At 39.9% G+C, this 27431-nt stretch overlaps 1 protein-coding gene across 3 annotated transcripts in view; it reads left to right on the top strand.

Moving 5' to 3' along the window:
• Positions 1–27186, top strand: part of MEOX2 (mesenchyme homeobox 2) — a 76021-nt gene extending 48835 nt beyond the window's left edge. For all 3 annotated transcript variants that reach the window (XM_039528094.1, XM_039528091.1, XM_039528093.1), the window contains exons 3-4: positions 6105–6277; positions 25887–27186. In XM_039528094.1, coding sequence (XP_039384028.1) covers positions 6105–6277; positions 25887–26111 — 398 coding nt within the window. In that variant the 3' untranslated portion in view covers positions 26112–27186. The remainder of the gene's footprint in view (positions 1–6104; positions 6278–25886) is intronic.
• Positions 27187–27431: the final 245 nt, after the last annotated feature.

The raw sequence follows: 27431 nt of genomic DNA, 5'->3' as shown, positions 1-27431 counted from the left end.
ACCCCTAGATTTACTACTATGGAAATTAAAACAACCAAAGTTTATATTAGTAACAAGTCCAAAAAACATTATTCTGAGTAGCCTGAAATTAAAGGGAGAAAAAGAGAGATTTGTGCATAAACCACAATAAAAAGCACTGAAGCAGAGAGAAAATCAAATGTCTATAGGAGTTTATAATTGACATGACACCACCTAAATCCACCACATTTTCAATGCCTGAATTGTTGAGTATTTATTTTTTGGATATTTTAAAATGCTACGCAAAACCCCATTGACTGACTCTTTGCCAGCATAATTATTATGCTGTGTAATTATCTTAAACTACTTGTAAACAAACACACTGATATACACCTGGTGGGCGTTTAACTAACCAAATTTCAGAATCAAGCAATACAGTTAGTTGATGTTGGATTTGAAACTTGAGAGATATCCAAACCCTTGTTTCAACACAGTCCCTAGAAGTTTAATCATTCTGTTGTGTAAATGTAGTTACTAAGAGGAGCGTGCTTGGTGTCTAAAGTTTCTATGTACTTTTCCAATTTTAGCATTTAGTTGTATTTGTATTTATCATGTGTTTTTTCTCAAGGTTCTTTGAACATCACATGGTGCTACAGAAGACATAAATGTTTAAAATAAATTAAACACAATTTAACATTTTTCTCATGCCTATGTTTATGAAATCAGATTCATCAGGAAATATACAAAAGATGAAATACTTCAGTCAGATTATTAATAACAAATTATAATTTAGTCTGAGTTCTCTCAGCATTTCCAGTGACATGAAGAGGGTAAATGTTGGCACAATGAAAAGACTAGCAACTAGAAGTTCATGATGGGGTCCTTCCTTGTGTTCACTGAACATTCTTATGGCTACTAGCAATGAGTACAAAGAAGAATTAATTAATCTCTCACCTCTAGAATGTATGACTGTAGCACCTAAAGATTACTGTGATAAGCACCATAGAAAACCCCAAGCAGCCAAAGCCCTTAGTAACTGTAGTAACTGTGGCAAAAGTGATTTGAATTCTCCCTTAAGATGCAATGTTTTTGCTGCTGGTACTGCAGCCAAGCAAATTTAATTTAAGCTGCCCTACTGGTAGATAATTATAACTGTCATTATATGAAATGTAAACAGGCTTGGCTGTGCTCTATCAATCAGTGTGTGCATGAAGAATCACCAAACAAGGCAGTCCAGACTCTAGAGTGCTGTGCCTAGCCAAAGAAAGAGGTGCATGACAAGCCATGGAAACATATTCATTGATTTGCACGCCATGTTGGATGCTTCCAGTGTGGAGGCCAGTTAAAGCATACCTTGCCAAACACTGAACCCTGATGACATCAGCACTCAGTGAGATGCCAAAAAAAAAAAAAAAACCCTCACAAAAATGCAGACTTTACCAGTGTGCCAATCTGCCAATGAAAACATACTGCTGACAGAATGACTGCTGCCAAAAATGTACAGCGTGACATTTACTAGTATCCAGTAATGGTAGGAACGTCTAAATAACAAGTTGCCCCAGCAATTTTAGTTTCACACGGGCTAATGTTACTGGCTGTCTTAAATCCACCCGTTCAGGCTGCATGCTAGCAAGCATGATTAGGACAAATACTTCTTACATGCTTGTGTTACAGTTACATTTGTCTCTTTGTGCCCCAATATCCCAGGGGCTTGGGATTTAGATTCTGAATTCCTGACTTTCACAAGTTTAAAACCTACTGCTTTGACTTTACCTACAAATATCATTATCCAAAGAATGACTTGTCTCACTGAGATGTATTTTTTATCATTAAGGTTGTACTGCATTCTTAGTTCATTTACTGTTCTCTGTGATGATCCATATGCTTGCAGTGTCTTTCCCAATTGCCACGGCACCAAGAGTTGTTTTCTGCTTAACTATAGGTGGTACTACAAAGCATTCTTCTCGGATAAAAAAAGTCTTAGAGACTTTGGACACATTCTTCATTCTGTCAATCTTAGAGCTCATGCCCTGCAAAAGGGTAGGGATATTTTTTCACAGGAACTCAATGTTATTCAAAGGATTTTAATCAAAACGATTCTTCCTACTTATTAATATGTGTGCACACTAGGGGGTGCTCTTAGAATTGCCTCCTTTCTCTAGACTCATAATATTCCTTTTACCTTAACTGGAAGACATGCTGCATGTATCAAGATGAAAAGACACCTTGTTTATGGCCTTTACGTCCTGAGCATTACCCCTTCTGCAGGAGGTCACTATTAACTGCCTTGAATTAGGGCTTCTCTACATTGGAAATTTTGCCATTTAAACTATACTGGTAGAGTTAAAGTGCCAAAACCCACCTAAGGTGGACATAGTCATACCAGTGTAAAAGTGCATATACCAGTATAACTTATTCTGGTTTAGGTCTGAAATAAGCTATACTGGTATAAGCCCTAGTATCGCCACAGTTATACGAATATAAAAGTGCCTTATAACTGAATCAGTAAAAACATGACACCCCACCACTGATATAGTTGTGTCAGTATAAATTTTCTAGTGTAGACCAATCCTCAGTGTTTAATACTAAAGCATGAAGCAGTACTGAAATACTCCCCAATCAAACTACCATTGTGGTTATCAGCCTTATGAACAACATTGCTGCTGTTCATGCAGAGTCAATGTATATTCAGAGATATATAAGGAAAGAGTTCATGCTTGTGCAAGATGTCTTCAAGTCACCAAGGCCTGATGAAATTCATCCTAGAATACTCAAGGAACTGACTGAGAAAACATCTGAGCTATTAGCGATTATCTTATAAAAGTCATGGAAGATGCGAGAGATTCCAGAGGACTGGAAAAGAGCAAATACTGTGCCAATCTATAAAAAGGGAAATAAGGACAACCTGGTGAATTACAGACCAGTCAGCTTAACTTCCATACCTGCAAAGATAATGGAGCAAATAATTAAGCAATCAATTTGCAAATACCTAGATGATGATAAGGTGATAAGTAACAGTCAGCATGGATTTGTCAAGAACAAATCATGTCAAACCAACCCAATAGCTTTCTTTGACAGGGTAACAAGCCTTCTGGATAGAGGGGAAGTGGTAGATGTTGCGTATCCTAACTTCAGTAAGGCTTTTGATACTGCCTCTCATGACTTTCTCATAAACAAACTAGGGAAATACAACCTTGATGGAGCTACTATAAGGTGGGTGCATAACTGGTTGTAAAACTGTTCTCAGAGAGTAGTTATCAGTGATTCAGAATCAAGCTGGAAGGGCATATCAAATGGGGTCCCTCAGGGATCAGTTCTGGGTCTGGTTCTGTTCAATATCTTCAATGATTTAGATAGTGGCACAGAGAATACACTTATAAAGTTTGTGGATGATATCAAGCTGGGAGGGGTTGCAAGTGTTGGGAGGGTAGGATTAAAGTTCAAAGTGATCTGGACAAACTGGAGAAATGGTCTGAAGTAAATAGGATGAAATTCAATAAGGACAAATGAAAAGTACTCCACTTAGGAAGGAACAATCAGCTGCATACATACAAAATGGGAAATGACTACCTAGGAAGGAGCACTGCAAAAAGTGATCGGGGGGCATAATCAATCACAAGCTAAATATGAGTCAACAGTGTAATTCTGTTGCCAAAAAAAGTGAACATCATTCTGGGATGTATTAGCAGAAGTGTTGTAAGCAAGATATGAGAAGTATCCTTCCACTCTACTCTGTGCTGATTAGGCCTCAACTGGAGTATTGTGTCCAGTTCTGGGTGCCACATTTCAGAAAATTGGAGAAAGTCAAGAGAAGAGCAACAAAAATGATTAAAGGTCTAGAAAACGTGACCTATGAGGGAAGATTGAAAAAAAAATGGGTTTGTTTAGCCTGAAGAAGAGAAGACTGAGAAGGACATAACAGTTTTCAAGTACATAAAAGGTTGTTACAAGGAGGAGGGAGAAAAATTGTTCTCCTTAACCTCTGAGGATAGGACAAGAAACAATGAGCTGAAATTGCAGCTAGAGCAGTTTAGGTTGGATATTAGGAAAAAAATCCTAACTGTCAGGGTGGTTAAGCACTGGAATAAATTGCCCAGGGAGATTGTGGAATCTCCATATTGGAGATTTTTAAGAGCAGGACTGGCAAACACCCGTCAGGGATCGTCTTGATAATACTTAGTCCTGCCATGAGTGCAAGGGAGTGGACTAGATGACCTCTTGAGGTCCCTTCCAGTCCTACATTTCTATGATTCTAAGTGTAACTATCACTTATAATCCTCAAAAGATGGTTTAGGTTTCCATCTAAACTGATACATGGAGAATGCTCATATAAGGATTCAAACATATGGAATGAGATTTGTAAATTACACATGGACCTGAATTAGGGTGTGGCAGAGCTGCAGCAGTTGAGGAGCAACTCCAGGAAGGAAATGCAGTGTGTGTGCCAGCATGCTGAAAATTTTGGGGAGAATTATGCTTCCTGGTGGTGCCCCCAATTGGCTGATGCAACACACTCCGCGGGCTAGTACATAAGGAAGAGAGGAACATGACTCAGGTTCCTTCCTGCCATCTTTGAGGTAATTTGCACCCTGGGTTATCAGAAAGGAGCTGTGCTGCTCTGAGAACAGAGACTTAAGTTTTGTCCAGCTCTTTTGCTTGCAATGAAGCTGTGGGAGAAGGGTGTTTTTTACCTCTCTCCACTCTACTCTCACCTTCTCAACTGCACAGGGACAGGACACAGTCTCATCCATCATGATGTACTGGAAATTTATGTTTTGCATCAAATAAAAACATTTTCCCCTATTCAGTTTACATTCTTATATCCTGGCCACCACCATGGTATCACTGATTTGGGGTTTTGTTTTGTTCTTTAAATTACTCCATTGGGATTTGAACCTATCACCTTTGGCAGCATAAACCTGTGACTGTAGCATTGAATCATTCATTAAGATTTCTCATTAATTTGCATAAAAGCCACTGATTGTTTTTTTTCAAGCAACAGGGTAATAATGACCCCAAACCCACCTCATTCTACTCTTATAAACCTGCATAATTGTTAGTAGTTTTGTTATTGGGCTCAGTGGTCTGGTAGGCTATTTCAAGCATGCTGATGACTCATCTGACATAAAACATCATAGAGAGACTGCTTATGCGTCTGTCCATTTGGAAATTGATGCAGGTTTCTATTTAAATCAGCAGCTGAAATGTGAATGTATCTGTGACATTTTTGAGATGGTTCATGAGGCCAGGAGTTGACCAATGATTCTCATGCTGCATGCCTACTAAAGTTGAACTTGCAGGTATTGTGACATGCCCAGATTTGAAAAAAAGCTAGAGCAAAAGACATTTTATGGGACAAAACTTTAGGACTGTTGACAATCAGATCATAGTATTTATTCAAATAGGGCCTGGTCCAAAGCCCATTGATGACAATGGAAAGACTCGTTGACTTAGTAGCTTTGCATCAGACCCCTGATACTTTGCTGTGAGAGTAACTGAAACTATGAGGGTTGTGAGAGGATTTTCACTGTTGTGATAATGGCAAAGATGATAATTTACCTGCATCTGCAGCAAGAATAGTTTAAGGTATAGGCTATGGTGGCAGCACTACTTTCTATTGCATATCTAAAAGTTTAGGGGTTCATGGAATGTCTACTTCTGGGCATGCTAGGGGGCAGCACCCTATGATTCTGCAGTCAGTGCTCATCCATTTCATCATCATGCTGTTGGCTGGATTTCGCATGTTCTTCTCTTATTTATTTTATTTCTGTCAAGCTGTAATTGGATAAAATTGAAAATGTCCCCACTGATAGGGATAGCTTTATTTGACATGTTAGTGAAATAATAGAATAGCAGAATAGAATAGCCTTGACATGCCATCCAGTAGGTGACTAGCCAGAAGATCCATCCTATTCAGTGCTAGTTCTTTAGTTACATTCAGGATTCTTGGGAAAACACCTGCTACTCTGCTCTGTGGCAGTGGGGGGTCCATTAGTATCAAAGCCAGCGTGCTTCTGCTATTCCAGGGCAGGGCAGTTTTTGAGTTACTCATGTAGGGGATGAGCACAACCTTAATCTGTGGGGTTTAGTTCCTAATAAATCACACCCTTGTCGTAACTTTCACTTGTATCTCTCCTTTGTTTCAGATTCCCAGGAAGGAAATTACAAATCAGAGGTCAACAGTAAGCCTAGGAAGGAAAGGACAGCCTTTACCAAGGAGCAAATCAGAGAGCTAGAAGCAGAATTTGCCCATCATAACTACCTGACCAGGCTGAGGAGATATGAGATAGCAGTAAATCTGGACCTCACTGAAAGACAGGTACTGATGGAAAGTAATGGATTTTAAAGTGTTTGTTTAATATTTAAAACTACCAGCAGCAGGCACTCACCCCAGCTGATTTGCCCATAGATATGCTAATGGATAAAATAATGGTAAAATGACACACATTTATACTGAATGACAGTGTTGCTGTGAAACAGATATTTATAAATTCAGTTAGCCCATTGAAACAGGCGTTTAATATCAATGAGTCAAGTAGTGTATCTGCCAGAATGGAATAAATGGGTTTTCAGGTTGCCCAATGCATCTCTACTTAAAATACATCCAGTCTTCTATTCTCTGGTTTGTGGCTAAATATTTACAGGCATTGTGACAGTTGTCTACCAACTATCTGCTCTCTGAACTGTGAAAAACCACAGAACAATCTACTAGAATGGGAAGGAAGACATCACAGAATGGCCAAACCATAACTAAGGCTTCCATTTGAAGCATAGTAAGCAGTGTGTGACTTTTCACACCGGCAATGTTTTGATGACAGCTCTGCTCTCTTCAAGCTATACACTTTTAACAGTTATTCATGAAAAGAAAAAATGACATTTAAAAAAAAACTTTAAAAAGTTGTTTAAAAGAGAGCAAAACCCCTTTGTCAGTCTCTGAGGCAGGGATGAGAGGTTTGAGAAGGAAACAGAATCAGTGGGAATTGCATCTTAACTCCCAGAAAAGGTGCTTTGATACTCCTGAAACACAAAGCTTCATTTAGTTATTCCCTTTTTGCTTAAAAGCTCAACTCCATCAACTCAACTGGAAGTTTACCCAACTATTCACCACATTCTGGCTGTATCTATGCTAAACTTCTGGGGGGGAAATTTCCATTCTCACATTACCAGTAGTGCAGTTCCAAATGTGACAGCACCCGTGGGAGCACCAGAATGGACAGTGTACAAACTTTTATCACCCTGTCATCTTACCCTGTTCTGTGAAGTAGGAGGAGACAGTGGAATTTCTCATCATTCTTCTCAGTTTCCTGCTCTCCAAGCCCTCATTCTGCAAATACCTAAGCACATACTTAACTTTTTTGTCTGTAGTCACATTGACTTCAGTGGAATTAGTCACGTGTTTTAGTTAAGCATGCACTTAAGTTTTTGCAGCATCCAGGCCCAACATATTAATGTTTAAATGTGTACATTTTCAGAAACATCCAGAAGTTCTGACACAACTAAATCTAATCTTCCATACAATAATATTGTTAGCTGAAAACCTTTTATCCTGGCCTGATTACATACCCGAGTTTGTAGTAATCTTCCTCTCCTGAGGAATAATTTAAATTATATCTGAAATTAAAATCAATAGGTACTCAGATAGCGTGCTGATGTGTGCAGTATAAGAACTTAAGGGTATTAGCAGGCTGACCCAATCCTATGCAAAATGTCTGATCACTAGCTGGAATGCATTAGACAGTGGGTACAGGGATGTTATATATATATATATATATGTATATATGTATGTATATATATACATTTTACAATATGTAACATTCATGCTAACTAATTTTGGTGGTCTGCCCAGAAATAAGACCATGCTTCATGACACTCTAAGCATGAGAGGCTAATAAAGACTGGTCAGTTATTCAAAACTTAATTTACATTTTCTATAAATAGTACCTCTCCATTTAAACTAGACCCATTTTATACATGCATGCGCATACATGCAAGTGAAACAGGATTTTCTTTGGGCACTTCAAAGACATGTACATAAAATAGCATTCTAAGTTAACCTCTCCATCTTTATTATGCATACCTAGTATTTCATCACATCAGCTAGAAGTCAGTAATTTGTTTATAACATGAAGATAATAATGCCAGATAGCATTAATTTTGCTAAATATAATAGCATGCACTTAAAAAAAAACATTGTCATTCCAGTGGAGTTACTTTCTGTTATTTAAATATGTTTGTTAGATTTATAACTTGTGTCCTTTAGTATCAAATGCAAAGGGAAATTTATTATGGTGGGGAAAAATAAATAGGAATATTGATCTCTAAAGGCTCAATCTTACCATCCTTTCTCAAGCAAAACACCCATTGAACTCAATAGACTTGATTTCAATTATAGTCTTTAGTAAGAACTGTAGCAAAGTGTTCCCTACTTGTCTTCTGACAGATCCGTAATTTGTGTTTGTTATGTAATGTGATCATTCAAAGATCCAGCATTATCCGCTTTCCTTAATTCCTTATCTCTTAGGAATTTAAAAGAATATACTTTCCAAGAAATTGCCTTTCATCCAGCCAGGGACTGGACTAATTGAGACTAGGAATACTGAGTTGATTGCACAGAAAGAATCAGTGGAATCTAAATCTGAATTCTACTTGAATGTCTTAAAATTAAAAATCATAGCTGGATTCCATAGACTAGTATGAAACAAATGCCAGTGTATTTATTTTTGTTAGACTAATACAATAAGTACATGTTTATTACTTCCCCATGACACTTCCCTTTGTATTTAATCCTTTTTTTGTATTCACACCATAGTTTGGAGGTCTGGATGAAGGAGATGCAGGGTGTTTCCTGAGGATTAATGATCAGATGGGAGAAATCTCAGCTAGTAACTAATCCCCAGGAAGTAGCCTGAGCTGAGTTCATAATTGCTATTATCAGCTGGAAAATGGAAACAAGTAAATAAAAAAATAGATGTATGTTTTTTCTTAACGGTTGATACAGTTTAAAATGCTATGTGCAGAGCATGGCTAGACATTTAACCACCTGTACAATAGCAAGTCAGATTGCTTCAATAATCTCAACGTTTCATTTTGTTTACAGAATAAAATATTGTGCCAACTCCTCTCCCTCTTGCCCTGTGCTGGACACAGGTGCGGGTAAATGTCCTGAGGTTGGGAGCCTCAACCTATTCCTTTTCAGGGTCAGGCTTGGATTTTTCACACCCATGAGTGACATAAGTTGGGTCGATCTAACTTTTTAGTGTAGACAATTACAGTGGATTTTTCCTCGTAAGTAACAACAAATAAAATATTGAATAATAATAATTCATGATGACCTTTAACTGGTTTACCACTGGCAGGGTAAACCAACTGACTTCAATTAAGTTGTGCCTACGACAGCAGTGGAATTAGCCCAGCATTATAGGCTGGAGTGACACAACCATATGATGAGATGATTCTGTGTTCCAAAGGAAATTTAGTTTTTATTTCAACATACTGTACAGGGAAAGCTAGATCTGAACATATGTCTTTGGAAGTTCATTGGGAGAAAAAGCAGTCTTTCGAGACAGCTAGGTCAAAGAAAAACCTCAGACTTCCTTTGCTACACAGTCATGGAGGGGAATGTGAGGGGATACTTTGTAGCAGATGTGTAATGTCAGTACTAGGCATTGATACTTGTGATCACCTCTAGGTAATTATAATGAACCCATCCACATAACATCTGAGCATAACCCTTCTTGTTAATCACATGTGACACCTGGGCTGCTGGGAATGCTGGTGCTTCCCTAGCATTTTAGCACAAAGGCCTGGATAGTTTCAATCAGGAAGGAAAGCTTTTAAAGATTCTGCATGAAGGAAATATACAGCAGCACCGTGACTTATAGCTTTATGCATTTCAGTCAGAAAGAAAGAGGGGGCCATATACTGCACTGAAGATGTCCTCTGTTGTCCACAACAAAAAGATGATTGGCAAGTGGATGAAAACCTAGCAGCACACTCCAGTATCCATTTGCTTTCTGAAAATTGCATATATTGGGGCAAATTTTGCTGCCACTGCCCCTGTTGTACATTGGGAACATCTTCATGGAAATCAGATGAATTACCCTGGTGTAAAACTGGTGTGAATAAGACCAGAATCAGGCCTTCTACTTCCAAATTGTATGAAAGCCTCCAAGAGTGGAATTCAGGGAGTCAACAGACCTGATTTTCCCATCATACCGACTTCAGTGAACGTACTCCAGGATTACACTGCTGTGAGATCAATATTCACTTCTTCAGTGCAGAATCAGAATGTTTCTTAAATACATTCCATTGTTAACTGAATGAATGTTAACACCATACTAGCATCCACACACTAGCATATTATTGTTGTTATTATTACCTCAGTAGCACCTAGTAGTCCCAACTGAGATCCGGGGCCTATTGTGCTGAGTGCTTTACACACACACTAGGAAATAAGCTCTTCAGAGAAAGGGCTCCAGTCTAAATAAAAAGCTAGACATTCTCATGTAGCCCAGCTCATTTGGCCTGGTTTCCAGAAGTAATCTTGGCATAGAGCAGTACTTCTGAGAATGATGTGACCATGCTGGAGCATTGGCATTTGTGGCATAAACTATCATTTCCCAAAACTTCTGCCAAAGGCTGTTTTTACCAAGAATGGTGTTCAATGTCTGGTAGTCACTCTCTCTGACCAGGTTATAATATGGGTTATAAGATGTGGGTTATAATACCTATGCCAACCCCAGCTGTAGACTCATCTATATCTGAAAGGTCTTCAGACCTTGGAGGAATGACATTCTTTATGCAAATAGAGAATCAAATGTTAATGTTGGATAATACAGCAAAGAAAAAAAGCAGAGGGTATTAGCTGTATTAAACATCTCCACCAAGAAGTTATGTTTGTGAACAGAATTAACCACTGATGGAATTAATTACTTTACATATGTTGTTTTTACTAAGATTCTGTAAAAAAGCAAACATCAAATTATTGTACAGCATCAGAGAGGCAAAAATAAACAGCGGAAAGATATTGTCAGTCATCCTAAAGTTACCTCTTTCAGTTAGTTCCCAAGATGTGGCAGATGTGAGATAAATTATGGGACCCATTATCTTAGGAAAGCTCAATCTTCCTCTTGACCATGATGATAATTTCTACCATACGTTACAGCTTAAACAGGACATCACCACCCAACACTTCATAATTACCTTTCTGGCACTTAAAACAAACAATAGAAAAACATATGTTTTACCGTATTTAAGAGCCCATGTAAGAGTGGCCAAGTTTCCTACTAGCATCAAAGCGAGGCTCAAACTGAATTTCCAAACAACTTCTAAGGTCAGCACAAATATAAATTCCTGGTGGAAGGACATGTTCAGAAAAAAAATGTGTGAAGGAGCCAAGTCCTGATTTTTGTTGTTTGCATGTTAGGCTAGGTTATTCAGAATGTCAACATGGAACAGGAGTGAGCATGATTTATATGGCACCCTAACAAAAAAAAATCATTGAGGATTACAAGAGAGGAGTATCAAAGAAAATTACTTAGACATCTCAAAGTCTCAGATATTAAGAGTGCACTTCAAGAGCATTTCAAACACATATGGTGGCTCTATCATCACACTGTAAAAATTCCAGCAATATAGGTGCCTACAATTCCTGCTCCATCGCCTATAGAGTGCACTCCCAACCCCTACTCAGCCAGCAGCTAATAATTTTCAGCTGGCAGGACTCTAAGTATTCTGAAGAGCCAGTTAGTATAAAAATCTCTTAGGTCCCTAGATATTTGTAACCTTGACAAGCGCATTCTTGGCTTTTTTGTCCATCCAGATAAACTTGGAGAAGGCGCCATCCAAACTTTTAATATCTCACTGTGGGATGAGGAGAGGAAGCAGCTGCAGTGGGGTATAAGAGGTGTGGCAAAATGGACATTTTTATAGGGTTGATCCTGCCAAATGTAGAAAGAGTGGGAGATCTTTCCACCCCACAAGATCTTTTTTGCACAGAGCTAATCAAAGGAGCAACGTTGCAATTCTTCAAGCTAGCTAAGGTTACCGGAATAAACAGTTCAAATATGTAATGCTTCTATTTGCCAATGTAAACAGAAAATCCCACCTAGTCAGATTAAATTCCACTGAGGAGGGCTTATTTTTTGCTAGTTAACCTTAAGTCCCAATATCTGCCCAAAATCCATCAATCACTTACAAAATACCCAGAATCAGTGTTTCTTGGTAGGTGATGAGGAAAACAGTTTGTTGAAATAAAGAAAGGTTTTATGCTCCCTTGTCTGAGTTCTACATAATGAAAGTCTCTAGTCTGTCAGTTTATGAAGTGGTGCCAGTAGTTCCATGAGTAGATAAATAGGAATGTCAAAAGAGGTGCCTTTTTAATGTTTAATTCTACAGGAAAGGTGGGTGAACAATGCATTATTATATAAATGGGGGCAGTATATGTACAGTATCTAGCACAGTGGGGCTGTCGTCCTGATTCATGCTTTTTTGGTGCTACTGCAATACAAATAATAAACAATCATAGAAAATCCCCATTACAGAGGTGTCCTCCAAACAAAGGTCACCTCACTCTGTAGTCACAAATGGCTGTTTATACTTGGTTAAAATTGTTTTCAGCATTTCAAGACTGAGTGATGAATCCTGCAGTCCTTACTCAGGCCAAACAACCTTTCCAAACAAAGTCAGTGGTTGATTTGCTGGAGTACGGACCACCTTAACATAGTTAATCAATATCAGTCTGATATACCGTATTGTCGAATCTTGTCTGGAAGTCAACTGCTCATTCCAAACTTCCAATTATTCAGCAATGTTCACATATGCTATAAAAATTGAGTCTATGGGTAAGTCTGTGTGGTGAGCAGCAGCCCATGCCAGTGAGTCTCCGAGCCCAGGTCGACAGACTTGGGCTTGCAGGGCTCATGCTACGGCACTTACAAATAGCTGTATAGACATTACGACTTGGGCTGGAGCCTGGGCTCTGAAGTTTAGGAACGGGGTTGGCCTGCATTCCTCTGGATTGTTCATTTTATTTAAAATAATACCCTTAAAATAAAATAAAATCTAGTGATACTTTTATGTTTGTCTAGAGTAAAATAATTACAGAAGAGCATTGCTACAGTAATTCTATAGTTTCTTTTTTCTGTAGAAAGAAATGCTCCTGGAAACCTAAAATATATCTAATGGGTAATTTAATACATCATTTTGACTTGAGTAATTATTTACTTTTTAAACAAAAGTTGATGGTAAAACTTCAAATGATGAATCTACTTTTGCTTTATAAATTGGGAGTGGAGTTACTGGTTATAATTCATTCACAATGGGAGACCTTATGTTAAAAGATTCCAGTGCTTCAGTGGAGCTCAAAGGTTCCAACTGCTAGCCATGGACAGACTCTTACGTATGTGCGGCAACCAATTGAATTCAGTGGGGTTCTGGGCAAGCAGAGTGATCTGCTTGTGCCAATCAGGTTATGATGGGATTTGGCCCAAAGTTCAAGGATTGTTCGGCCAATGTTTCTGTTAAAGCTAGCTTTAACAAAATTGTGCACACATGTTGAGGAAGAGGTAGGACCATGGGAGTCCTCCCACCTAATCCCATGTCTCTCAGTAGAGTTGGCCAGGACCAAAAGGAAGGACAAACTGTACTTTTTTTTGAGGTTGGCATAGAAGCTACATTCCATAGGAGTTCCAGCTGGAGAGGTGATTGCTCTGTATTGCACCTTTGGAAAGTGATGACTTAACATCACAGTTGAGTTCTAAGAAAAGTGACACATTTTGTCAGTCTAAAAATCAAACAGAACAAAAACTGAAACAACACATTTCTGAAACTTTGTAGATTCACTCATGGGTTCTTGTTATGCTAGGTACTTATAAAATGTAGCATCCATTTAGAGGGTCATTTGTATTCTTTGGACCTGGTCCAGTTGAAAATAGCTGCAGCTTTCTGAGCCACGCCAGCTGTAAAAGACCGGATGTTGGCTCTGCAGCCAATTTACTATCAAAGATACAAGATTGGCCTGCTTTGGAAGTCAAGAAAATTCTTCTAGTTTTGAAGGCCTGAGCTGTGGAGATGGTTAAACTGAATGAAAATTAGAATTCTTCTTTCGTGGCCTATGCGAAGGCTTCTGAAGCTATGGAGCCTAAGAGGTCTGCAAAGTTGTCAAGTTTCTTGGAGCTTCCCTCCTTTAGTACTAAACTGTTGTCATAGAGCGAAGTGAGCATATTCCTCCACTGAGTCCTAATTCCCCATTGCCTTGGATTTATGAGTCATTTGCACCTGTGCTAACTGGCTGTGAAATACTAGCAAACCGGAATTCTCCACTTACACCTGTAGAAGCGCTTTATTGTACACTTACTCCATTCAGGTGTAAATGTCTGCGCAAGACAAATCAGTGCCATGTTGGCTAAAATGACTCTGTCCCACCAACAGATTTTCCATATTATGTGTAAGCAATTTTGACATAATATGAACAATAGTAACTTCAGAAAACCAAACTTGCAACTTCAACTAATGTAACAAATCCTGATATAGTGTAGTGACAGTACTGTACATACAGAAGTACAGTATACAGACTGCATTGTGACAGACCATGATGAAAATGCATGATGGCAGGGACAGCTGTCTTGTGGCAACACCTGCAGCCAAGATCCCCAAGATTGCAAACAACAAAAAAGGAACTCAATGTAAAACCCACACCACAACGTCTGCCTGTGAATGCAAACAATAGCGCATGAACTGCCCCATTCTGTTCAGTGTGGGTAACACTGAAGTCTAACTAGGACATTTTAAAAAGTCAAGATTAACTATTTAGCTGATGATCATTTTAGCAAAGCTATGAAATTAATTGTTGCAGATCATTGCTGGATGAAGTGGCATTTATCAGGGTGGAGTGCAGCGGGGTAGATGGCTGCTGTCAAGGATTGCTGGCATTGGGAATGAAGTAGTCATATCTCTGCTATCCTCTGAAATGTTAAGTCCCCTCCATCCCTGCCGAAACGTAGGAGGGAAGGATCAGAATGTGTCACCTTTCCTGTACCCAAAGCTGCCTTTGAGTAACAAAAACCAAAACCAACTCCCACACTTTCCTGGGAGCCAAAAGTCCCACCTGTCCATTATTCATCTGCCAAAACCTCCAACTTTTTCTCACAGTTGCTGCTATGCACTTCTGAATATTCAGTACAAAAATCTAAAGTGTAAAATAAACTGAATTAACCATCAAAATAAATAAATTGAAGAGACACAGAGAGGGCTAATGACAAGAGAAAGGACTATACTGTGTAAGTCTGGGGTCTTGCTATGTAAGTTAGGTATAATGCTTCGCACAGAATTTGGGGTTCTGAGAGATGTGCATTTGCGTTGTATGTGTACAAGAAATGATGAGGCAGTGTGGCATAATGGTTTTATTGGTATGTGTTTGGGATAGGTGCGTTATTCATGAGTCTCAAAGCCATTCACAAGTTATGCAGGTCATCTCAAACAAATGCCAGTAAAACCTTTAGCTCACTTATCATGTAGTTTGTATACATCACATATTTTGCAGAAACCTGTTTTTAAAATGTTTAACTTTTTAATATTGTGACTACTTTCTATGTCTCTGCACCAGTAAAGCCTTAGCTACCATGAGTCTAACTGTGCAAGACTTTGAGGGAAAGGAAAAATCCTAACTAATATATTATAGACAGATTCAGAATTGCTTTTCTATACATAAAAATGTCCCAACTTTAAAATCCAATATTGTGGCACCTAGCAGGGTTGGGCATCCCAGTGAGAAGCTAGCATTTTTTTTAAAGAAAAAGTTGCTATGTGCTGGAGACATATGGGTGGGCTGAGTACAGGTAAGGCAGTCATACAGTTTAATCACAGGCAGAGTCACATACTATTTTTCAGAAACTAAGATAAAATATTATTTTTCTGCCAAGTTCATTTTTTAAAGGAAAGACCATCAGTTAGACTTTTCTGTGTCAACACAGAATGTTCAAGCCCCAGTTCAGCCATCCATCCTGATTAAGCAAAGCATTTAAGCATGTGCTTAAGACCTACTGATGTCAATAGAACTTAGGCACCTGCTTAAAGTAAGCATATACAAATGCTTTGCTGAATTGGGGTGGTCTTAAGCATATGTTCAAATGCTTTGCTGAACTGGGGCCTAAAAGCCATGCCAATTTCACATCACGTAATCCTATTGAAGTTGTGTGGGTGGAAGACAGCAGAGAATTTGGCCCTTGGTAGTAGGTAAAACTCTGGCCTGTCACAAGTATTTGCTATTAACAAATAGTGCCTACACCACTGAAACAATAAATCGATTTCCAGCCCCTCATACTGCATCCTGCCTCCTGATTACTGTACAGTATTCCTTAAAATAAATCAGCCATAGCAAAACATTTCTCTTTGGTGTCTGCTCAACACACGGTCATATGGTCCTCAACCTATTTAAGCAACAGCTTAATCATCAGTCTGGGAGACGTAAATGCTAAACAACTTGTCGACTAATGGAAAGGCTTTCATGCCAATGAGCAGATGTGCCTAATAGACTGGCCCATAATTGCTGATTTAGAAATAGTTACTAATGCTATTACTAATCATAGAATTCATTTCCCTTCATATATACACACACACACTACACATGAAATTGTGCTATATACACTATATACTATGTGTGTGTTGTATATTATATATGTTGTTTGCAGTTATGTTATATATAGAGAAAGATAGAGAGGGGAAAAGTACACACAAAATATCTTGTCTTATATTTTTAAGCACATGTTCCTGGGTGGTACTAATTACCCTCAACTCCCTCTAAAGTCACTAGGAGTTGAGGGCACCTCACAGGAATACTCAGCAACCTATAGGATCAAGCTTCACAATAGTAGGTATTAATAATTATATTTGGACACTCTGCAGTTAATAGGCTATTTCAAACATACAGACTGAACGCTGTAGCTTTAAATTACTGAAGTTCTATCCAGTTTCTCCCTTTCCCCTCCACCCCCCGCAAGGTTTACTTCAGCTTGCTCTGACTGCCCGCATCCCCCTCCTTCCTTTTCAGTATACCCAGTATGACATTTCAAGCAAGACACTTAACACTTTCGAAGGTGCTGTATGTTTGAAAAGCATTGGCTTCCATGAATTACAATGAATTGACACTCAAAATTCTTCACACTTCCTGCCTAGTACTAAAATGTAGTTGGATCATGTATCAGTACCTATTTCCCTCCCATTATTTATTGTTCACAGAATCCAAAGGAAGTTCAGATTTCAGATATCTGAATTTGATCTCTTCTTTGAGAGGAAATAGCATGTGAAAAGCCTGTCTCATATTATTATTAGCACATGAGCATTAAAGGGCTGATCTATAACCTGTTGAAGGACTATTTAGAAAAGCTCGATGAGCACAAGTCCATGGGGCCGGATGTGCTGCATTGAGGGTGCGAAAGGAGCTGGCAGATGAGATTGCAGAGCCATTGACCATTATCTTTGAAAACTCATGGCGACCGGGGGAGGTCCCAGATGACTGGAAAAAGGCTAATGTAGTGCCCATCTTTAAAAAAGGGAAGGAGGAGGATCTGGGGAACTACAGGCCAGTCAGCCTCACCTCAGTCCCTGGAAAAATCATCTAGCAGGTCCTCAAGGAATCAATTCTGAAGCACTTAGAGGAAAGGAAAGTGATCAGGAACAGTCAGCATGGATTTACCAAGGGCAAGTCATGCCTGACTAACCTAATTGCCTTCTATGATGAGATAACTGGCCTTGTAGATGAGGGGAAAGCAGTGGATATGTTATTTCTTGACTTTAGAAAAGCTTTTGATATGGTCTCCCATGGTATTCTTGCTGGCAAGTTGAAGTATGGGCTGGATAAATGGACTATAAGGTGGATAGAAAGCTGGCTAGATTAGTGGGCTCAACGGGTAGTGATCAATGGCTCCATGTCTAGTTGGCAGTCGGTATCAAGCAGAGTGCCCCAAGGGTCAGTCCTGGGGCCAGTTTTGTTCAATATCTTTATTAATGATCTGGAGGATGGTGTGGACTGCACCCTCAGCAAGTTTGCAGATGACACTAAACTAGGAGGAGTGGTAGATACGCTGGAGGGTAGGGATAGGATACAGAGGGACCTAGACAAATTAGGTGATTGGGCCAAAAGAAATCTGATGAGGTTCAAGAAGGAGAAGTGCACTTCCTGCACTTAGGACGGAAGAATCTGCTACAGACTAGGGACTGAGTGGCTAGGCAGCAGTTCTGCAGAAAAGGACGTAGGGGGAATCGAGGGACGTAATCATTCCCCTCAATTCGACATTGGTGAGGTCTAATCTGGAGTACTGTGTCCAGTTTTGGGTCCCACACTACAAGAAGGATGTGGAAAAATTGGAAAGAGTCCAGCAGAGGACAACAAAAATTATTAGGGGGCTGGAACACATGACTTGTGAGGAGAGGCTGAGGGAACTGGGATTGTTTAGTCTGCAGAAGAGAAGTAGGGGGATTTGATAGCTGCTTTCAACTACCTGAAAGGGAGTTCCAAAGAGGATGGATCTAGACTTTTCTCAGTGGTGGCAGATGACAGAATAAGGAGCAATGGTCTCAAGTTGCAGTGGGGGAGGTTTAGGTTGGCTATTAGGAAAAACTTTTTCACTAGGAGGGTGGTGAAGCACTGGAATGGGTTACCTAGGGATGTGGTGGAATCTCCTTTCTTAGAGGTTTTTAAGGTCAAGCTTGACAAAGCCCTGGCTGGGCTGATTTAGTTGGGGATTGGTCCTGCTTTGAGCAGGGGGTTGGACTAGATGACCTCCTGAGGTCCCTTTCAACCCTGATTTTCTATGATTCTGTGAAGTCAATGGAAAGACTCACATTGTCCTCACTGAGCTTTGGATCAGGTCCTAAAGGCCTTTCAATAGTATATGTATTTTCTGTGTCTGAATGTCTTCAGTTATAAAGTGTTCTCTCATTTTGCAAAACAAGTGAGATCAATGGCACTTTGTGTAGTAAATAGACTGAGAAAATCAAAATCAAAATGAATTGCAATTTTTTTTAGTTCTGTATCTCAATACACTTTGTTTGAGCATATATATATATTACTATTTTTTACCAAATAAGAAAAATATTTCTACATTTGAAGCTATCTGGGTTAATCATTTAACAAGGCAAATTTGCCTCAGAGATGCAGATTATTTATTATCATCATTAATGAAACATTAACACAGTTATTGCAGTTTTAAATAGTTAAAAATCTGTTTTTTTTTAAAGCTGACTGCCTTAAATAGTAGAGATTTGGCACCAGATGTTAAACTTGGCCTGTAAAATGGAGAAAGTAATACATATTCACCTCACAGGAGCACTGGGGATTAAATTCACCCCTGTAAAGAGGACCAGCACCACTTAAATTGCATTTTGAGGGCTTACATAGGATAATAAGTGGTGAATAGACTTTTGCTGTCCCACTTGCTAGTGTTCACTAGTTATTGGGCCTAGTGCTCTCCCATGGAAGTCAACAGTCCAGATCAGAATTGGGCCAGATCTCACCCAGTTGAGAAGCTTGAAGAAGAGGTGTAATTTTACTGCCTCAATTGTACTTTAACTTCCACTTTCTTCCAGCTGCTTGGTGTTAAATTGCAGCTTCTTAGTCTCTTTTCACTGCTGGAACAGATATAAAGTAGGTCTAAGTGAATGTCCACACTACCCACTGGATCCGCGGATAGCGATCGATCTATCTCGTCTAGTCACGATAAATCGATCCCCGAATGCTCTGCCATCGACTCCGGAACTCCACCAGAGCGAGAGGCGGAAGCGGAGTCGACGGGGGAGCCGCAGCCGTTGATCCCGTGCCGTGAGGACGGGAGGTAAGTCGATCTAAGATACGTTGACTTCAGCTACGGTATTCTCATAGCTGAAGTGCCGTATCTTAGATCGAGTCTCCCCTCCCCAGTCCCGTCCCCCCCAGTGTAGACCAGGCCTAAGGGAAATTAACTGAATAGACGGGGTAGGGCCAATTTACATGACTTTGTATATCAACTCTGAATTTTTCCCTTAAGGCAGATAAAGAGGGCAGCCTCAATTGGTTTAATTTGCACTTTCTTCCAGTCCTCTGTATGTGTATGTTACACTCATGTAGACTCCCTCAGGAATATTTATTTCCTTAGTCTTACAGCCACTTACCAATTTGGTCCTAATATGTTTGAAGGTATTTGCCTTTCCATTGTTTGCCCTTCACTTTCAGAATAAAATTCTAACATAAGAACGGCCGTACCGGGTCAGACCAAAGGTCCATCTAGCCCAGTATAGTGTCTACCGACAATAGCCAATGCCAGGTGCCCCAGAGGGAGTGAACCTAACAGGCAATGATCAAGTGATCTTTCTCCTGCCATCCATCTCCATCCTCTGACACCATTCCTTACCCATTCTGGCTAATAGCCATTGCTAGCAATGGCTAGGGACACCATTCCTTACCCATCCTGGCTAATAGCCATTTATGGACTTAACCACCATGAATTTATCCAGTTCTCTTTTAAACGCTGTTATAGTCCTAGCCTTCACACCCTCCTCAGGCAAGGAGTTCCACAAGTTGACTGTGCACTGAACTTCCTTTTATTTGTTTTAAACCTGCTGCCTATTAATTTCATTTGGTGACCCCTAGTTCTTGTATTATGGGAATAAGTAAATAACTTTTCCTTATCCACTTTCTCCACATCACTCATGATTTTATATACCTCTATCATATCCCCCCTTAGTCTCCTCTTTTCCAAGATGAAGAGTCCTAGCCTCTTTAATCTCTCCTCATATGGGACCCTCTCCAAACCCCTAATCATTTTGGTTGCCCTTTTCTGAACCTTTTCTAGCGCCAGTATATCTTTTTTGAGATGAGGAGACCAAATCTGTACGCAGTATTTGAGATGTGGGCCTACCATGGATTTATATAAGGGCAATAATATATTCTCAGTCTTATTCTCTATCCCCTTTTTAATGATTCCTAACATCCTGTTTGCTTTTTTGACTGCCTCTGCACACTGCGTGGACATCTTCAGAGAACTATCCACGATGACTCCAAGATCTTTTCTTGACTCGTTGTAGCTAAATTAGCCCCCATAATATTGTATGTTAGTTGGGGTTATTTTTCCCATGTGCATTACCTTACATTTATTCACATTAAATTTCATTTGCCATTTTGTTGCCCAATCGCTTAGTTTTGTGAGATCTTTTTGAAGTTCTTCACAGTCTGCTTTGGTCTTACCTATTTTGAGCAGTTTAGTATCATCTGCAAACTTTGCCACCTCACTGTTTACCCCTTTCTCCCGATCATTTATGAATAAGTTACAGGATAGCTCCCTACAGTACATTTACTAACAGCTTGTCCAGTCAAGTTTTCATTTCCCGCAAGACAGGGCTTTCCACCACTTAGCTTAGATGTCACAGCTATTTAGACTTTCTTAATTTCATCATCTTATTCCTAGTTATACTTCCTCAGACTCTCCTAAATAATTCTTCTCATATCTTGCTGTGAATAGGCTTCAGATATTTGTAGAATTTTATATGTATGTTTTCCCCTCTCTGCCTACTCCAAGTCATTGTTTAGCCAAGCGTAGCTATTTGGCTCTTTTTTAATCTGTTTTCATAAATCAGTCTCTCCACACTCCTTATCACTGATTGGTGAACGTCTGTAAACAGCTTCAAATTTCTCTTTTTTTCTGGAAACAAAGTGCCCCAATATGAATGCATTATCCCAAAGTCTGACAGAACAGAGCTATAATTTCTCTACTTAGTGACATAGTTGCCTATCTATGCTTTTTTTTCCCCTTAACTGCTACATCTTATGACAACCTCATCTCTAATTTGCTGTCTACTATCACTCCTAGGTCTCTTTCAGCATTACTTCTTCCCATGTTTCTGTGTTGTGAAGTGTTTTTCCCCAGAAGTTTTAGCTTGAGTTTTTCCAAGTTCAGTTTCATTTATTTATATCCTGCACTTATCTCCTTCTAAATCTGTTTGAATTTTTCTGTTATTAGTAGTTTTCCCAACACCTCCCACTCATCTTTGATTCTTGTTAATGTGGCATTCTCTTGCTCTGCAAGAACATTATTGAGAATATTAAAGAAGACAGGATCTAACACTTTGTGATACCCTATTAGACACCTGCTCCCAGCTTGATATATTGATGTTTATTAGTACTTTAGTTTATTTTATTCTGCTTCTGCTCATTTTAAGTTCACATGACTGTATTAATATCTGAATCTATTTGAATTAATTTTCACAGACTGATTTTTATTATACAAAATCTCTCTTGTATGTTTTCTTCTAAGTTGACAATGCTAAGTGTTCTTTCCTCTTAATATGTGTCCTGGGATGTTAGCAATGGAAGTTAGACTTGTGTAGTAGCAATTGCCAGGATCACTCTCATTTCTTTTCTGAAGATAGGTTTAGTTCTTCACTTGCTTTTCTTCAGTCTTCTGGTTCTTTCCAAGTTTTCAGTCACTCTTCATTTTAAAAAAATTGTCAGTGACTCCAGAAATTGGTTAATTTTGTAAGTGCATATGATCTGGTATGGATCAAGTCATTCTAAGTATTCCTTTACCTGCTCTTTATCACTAGCTATGTTTACAATGTCTTCATTGGTCCTAAGAACCAAATCCTGGTTCCATGCATACTACTAAAACTACTACATGCAGAGGAACATCATGGGTGGTGGAAAGTTAGTGGCAATATGCTCCACACGTTCAATGGGGAACAATTGAAAAGGAACAATCTGTCCACACACATTTTCCCCCTCCTTAATGACTGCTCCTGATCTCAGCATGTTGCAAGAGTAGCTGGGGGTCTTGTCGAACCCTCAGCTTCACTGATTATTTCCCCCTAGGACTTTGGGCCTCTCAAATAGCACTAGGATTTTCAAAAGGGCAATGGTCTACTTGCAACAATTTTTTACACACATACACACTGAACTGTGCAGGATAGTAAATGATTTTGCCCAAAGCAGATAGATAAGATATTATGCAAAGAGTGGTTTCTGCAAAATAAGGTGACAAGTGATTACTGTGATCAGGGGCGGCTCTAGAAAGTAGGCTGCCCCAAGCAGCGCGGAGCGCTGCGCTGCCCTTCCCCGGTCCCGCGGCGGGTCCCCTCTTCCCGCGGCTCCGGTTGAGCTCCTGCCGGCATGCCTGCGGCAGGTCCACCGGAGCCCGGGACAAGCGGACCTGCCGCAGTCATGCCTGCGGGAGCTCAACCGGAGCCGCGGGAAGACGGGACCCGCCGCAGTCATGCCTGCGGCAGGTCCGCTCGTCCTGGGCTCTGGTGGACCTGCCGCAGGCATGCCGGCGGGAGCTCAACCGGAGCCAAATGCCGCCCCCCCCCGGGAAACGGCCGCCCCAAGCGCCTGCTTGGCGCGCTGGTGTCTAGAGCCGCCCCTGACTGTGATACACTTTTGACACTATAGCATATTCCTTGATCTCGCCAAACTGCAAAAATACCCTGAGAACCAGGGGCGGCTCTAGCTTTTTTGCCGCCCCAAGCATGGCAGTCAGGCAGCCTTTGGCAGCTTGCCTGCAGGAGGTCCGCCGGTCCCGCGGCTTTGGCATACTCGCCAGCGAATTGCCACCGAATTTGTGGGACCAGCAGACCTCCCACAGGCAAGCCGCCAAAGGCTGCCTGACTGCTGCCCTCGCAGGGACCGGCAGGGCGCCTCCTGCAGCGTGCCGCCCTAGGCATGCGCTTGGAGTGCTGGTGCCTGGAGCATCTTTTTTATATCTGCTGAGAGCATCTTTTTTATATCTCAATGGGAAGATTCCCATTGACTTCAATGAGCTTTGGATCAGCTCCATAGCTCCAAACACTACAGGTTTATTACAGTGTTTGGCACCAGTGCTGTAGTGTCTTTTAAAAGGGGAACTTCACTGTAAAAAATTGACATCTGTAACTTCCCATAAAGAGCTGTAAGTACAGTACAAATATTGTGTTTTTATGAAGACACTGCTTTCATAGAAGTCTCTGATATATGGCCTAAGTATGATAATTCCCAACATCATAGCAGCCAGTCATAAATACCTTCCCTTTATGCTCATTTGATTTTACTAGCCAGATTCTTTTGGCTTTGATGAGTAGTCTAAAGGAAAGGATGTGCATAGATTTGAGGCTGTTAACCAACCTAGAATCATTTTGCTATATTCCCAAATGATTGGCTTTAAGAGCTCCGATTAGTTTTAACAGCAACTGTGAGTACAGTAAATAAATACCAAAAAAGTGACTTTAAACATCAATTCTGTTGCTGTAAAATTCTAACGTATCATTCAAAATAATGTTAAAGGCTAAAGCCTGTAAGATTTCCTGGACATACAACATAAATTCTTCAAAACATCCATTTGTGGCTCTATTACTGATGTTGTACAATGAGTCCTGCTGTGACAACTCCTTGGCATTTCTTTTAAAGCTCTAAAATATATTCCACTTATCACTGCAGAGGACACATCAGCATTCCAAGCTCTCAGTTCCTTTCCAAGTGAGAAGTTACCTCATGCTGTAGAATTTTCTGTAGAACTTTCATGTTAAAAGAGACACAAAGATACATTTGGGACACTCCATTACAGCAGTAACCCTGAGGGCATTAAAATAACTGTTTTTTCTCTTCTTCCATTTTGACAAAATAAATTTACTTTCAATGTCAACAGCATATGCTGATTTAGAATCAGCTGAGGATCTGGTATATGTATAAGAGTTCCAATGTCTCTTTTAGAATTTGGGCAATTGGAAAAGTAGCTTGCCTGCAGTTTGCAGTGCTTAGTAGCACACCAAATTTGCAGGAGACAAGAATTGTCTCGTACCAAAAAGGAGACCAACAACAGGAATTATAGTAACACATATTTGAGCCAAAAAGGGAAGTCATTATAAAAATTTACTATAAAAAAATTTCTAACATGGCCTTGCATATATCAGGAAAAGATTTGAGCGGGTGCATTTAGATTGGAATTGACCTGTAAAAAAATTGTACAGTTGTTTCTTATTCTTATTCTTCCATTCTTGTTTTTGAATGAAAATTTCTTGTTTCATTGTACATTTTCCAAGTACTTAGCATATTCTGAAAAAATACTTAGAAAAAGACTAAAAAAAAAATAAGGAGAAGCATGGTTCAGTGTTAAGGCACAAGACTGTAAATTAGATAGAAGAAAAAGGTTATTTTCTGAGCTCTCTATTAATGTGTGCATGTCATTGCCCTGACCAAATGCCTCAGTTTCCTTATCTGCAAAATGGGGATAATACATGTCTCACAAGAGTGTTAATTTATAAATGTTTCTAAGGATCTTTGAAATCCTCCACTGGAAGGCATTTTAGTAGTGCTAAGTATTTCATATAACCGTATTAACTTATTACTGTAACTCTTGCATTTCATCATCTTATTCCAGGGGTTCTCAAACTTCATTGCACCGCAACCCCCTTCTGACAACAAAAATTACTACATGACTCCAAGAGGGGGGACTGAAGCCTAAGTCCTCCTGATTCACTGCCCTGGGTGGGGGGAAGCTGGAGCCAGAGCCAAAGCCAAAGCCCGAGCCCCACTGCCCTGGGTGGGGAAGGGGTCAAAGCTGAAGCCCAAGGGCTTCAGCCCCAGGCAGGGGCCGGTAACCTGAGCCCTGCCGCCCAGGGCTGAATCCCTCAGGCTTTGGCTAGGCGGCGGGGCTTGGGCTTCAATCCGAGCCACAGCAAGTCTAAGCAAGCCCTGGTGACCCCATTAAAACCGCTGTCCTGTTCCTTCCCCTATTGTTCCTTACCCTCACGTATTACTTCAAGTCTAAAATTAGACTGTCAGGTCATTGGCGAAGGCAAGTTGCCTTTGTATTTGTTCTGTAAAGAAACTAGCATCCTGTTGGGTGCTACACAAATAACACATGATGCTATTATTTGTGTTACAGATAACATCATTCGCCCTCAGTGACCATGTCTTTGTTCTTATTTTTAAGGTAAAAGTTTGGTTCCAGAACAGACGAATGAAATGGAAGCGGGTAAAAGGGGGCCAGCAAGGGGCAGCAGCCCGGGAAAAGGAACTGGTGAACGTGAAAAAGGGCACACTGCTTCCCTCAGAGCTTTCTGGAATTGGTGCAGCTGGCCTCCAGCACACGGGGGACTCACTAGCAAACGATGACAGCCATGATAGTGATCACAGCTCTGAGCACGCACACTTATGATACACAAAGAGGATCCCAGCTCCGTTCTCAGGAAAGAAATGCTATGATGGCATGCCTTCCACGGGCATCGTTTACGTATGCAAGTGACTCTGGCAGTGATTTTTTTTTTAAATGGTTATTAAAAATTCAAGCTTATTGTGTCTGCTTTTCTTGATTTTTAGATGGTTTACAGTAAGTGCCATGTCTTAGTGGTTCCTCAAGAGTGGGAAGCGGAAGATGAACTTGCTTTGAACATTCCAGATTTGTTTGTCATGTTTATGGACAGCGGGCAGGTATTTTTGCTTTAGCTTGCACTGAAAATTACATTGCTTTCAACAGAGGTTATATTCTGAAAAAACCACAGTGCCACAAAATCACTGTCTAGTGGATAAGAAATGTATTTTAACTCTGTAAATATTTATCTTACAGCATTTTCCTGTCTTCACTAATTTTAGTAATGCATTAATATTAGCTGATGGCAATAATCACTCATGATGATAAACGGCTTCTTGTCTCTTTATTTTTGTTTTGTTGTCCCCAAAACAGACAATACATGTAAACAATTGTGTTCAAGTAAAGAACAATACTGTAGTGTCTGATAGGGCACGTCCTTGTACCACAGACAAAACAAACCTTATGTTGCATTTACTTTCAACTGCTGCTAATAGGGTATTATTAAACTTACCTTGCTCCTCAATTCTTCTTATCTTATAACTGCCAGAATGATTTTTAGGATCATAAGGATAGTCCAGTGACCTGCCAGAAATAACATCATGTTCCACTCGTGTTAGGAATTTATTTCCACCACCCCTACCCCTAAAAATGTACACGTTACTTCTACATCCTAGTTGAGTACATTGGGAAGCACTCAGCAGAAGTATTGTTTTCTCATCTTCTGATTTTAAAACCAGCGGATAAGTTGAGTTGGCTGCTTATGTTGGTAGAAATCAAAATTATGATGATAACTCTGATACTATGTCCCAAGTGTAAATTCAAGACACATTTTCTGTTACAGACTTGTGTGTAAATACAGGCGAACACCAAAAATCAAATTTACCAAAACACTGATTGTACTTTGTAAAGAAAAAATGTTTAATAAATGATCCTTTTTAAATAATTCTGCTCTGCCTATAGTGATTTAATGGGAAACTTGAAAGTGTTCCTTAAAAGTCCTAAGCAGCTCTAGCTTCACAAATCCTTCTAAACCTTTGTTTTGCGTTGGGCAACATAAATCTATGATTTCAAACTTACACTTGATCTTGGATAAACCTTCTACCTTGATCCATTTGGGAAACTCCTTCCTTAAGCAGGAAAAAGCAACCCTCAGCTAATGATGGCTTC

Source organism: Mauremys reevesii, linkage group 2, assembly GCF_016161935.1.
Source record: "Mauremys reevesii isolate NIE-2019 linkage group 2, ASM1616193v1, whole genome shotgun sequence".
In the NCBI taxonomy this organism is placed as follows: Eukaryota; Metazoa; Chordata; order Testudines; family Geoemydidae; genus Mauremys; species Mauremys reevesii.
The sequence above is the reverse complement of the archived record's forward strand: the minus strand, read 5'-3'. Positions and strand labels throughout refer to the sequence as shown.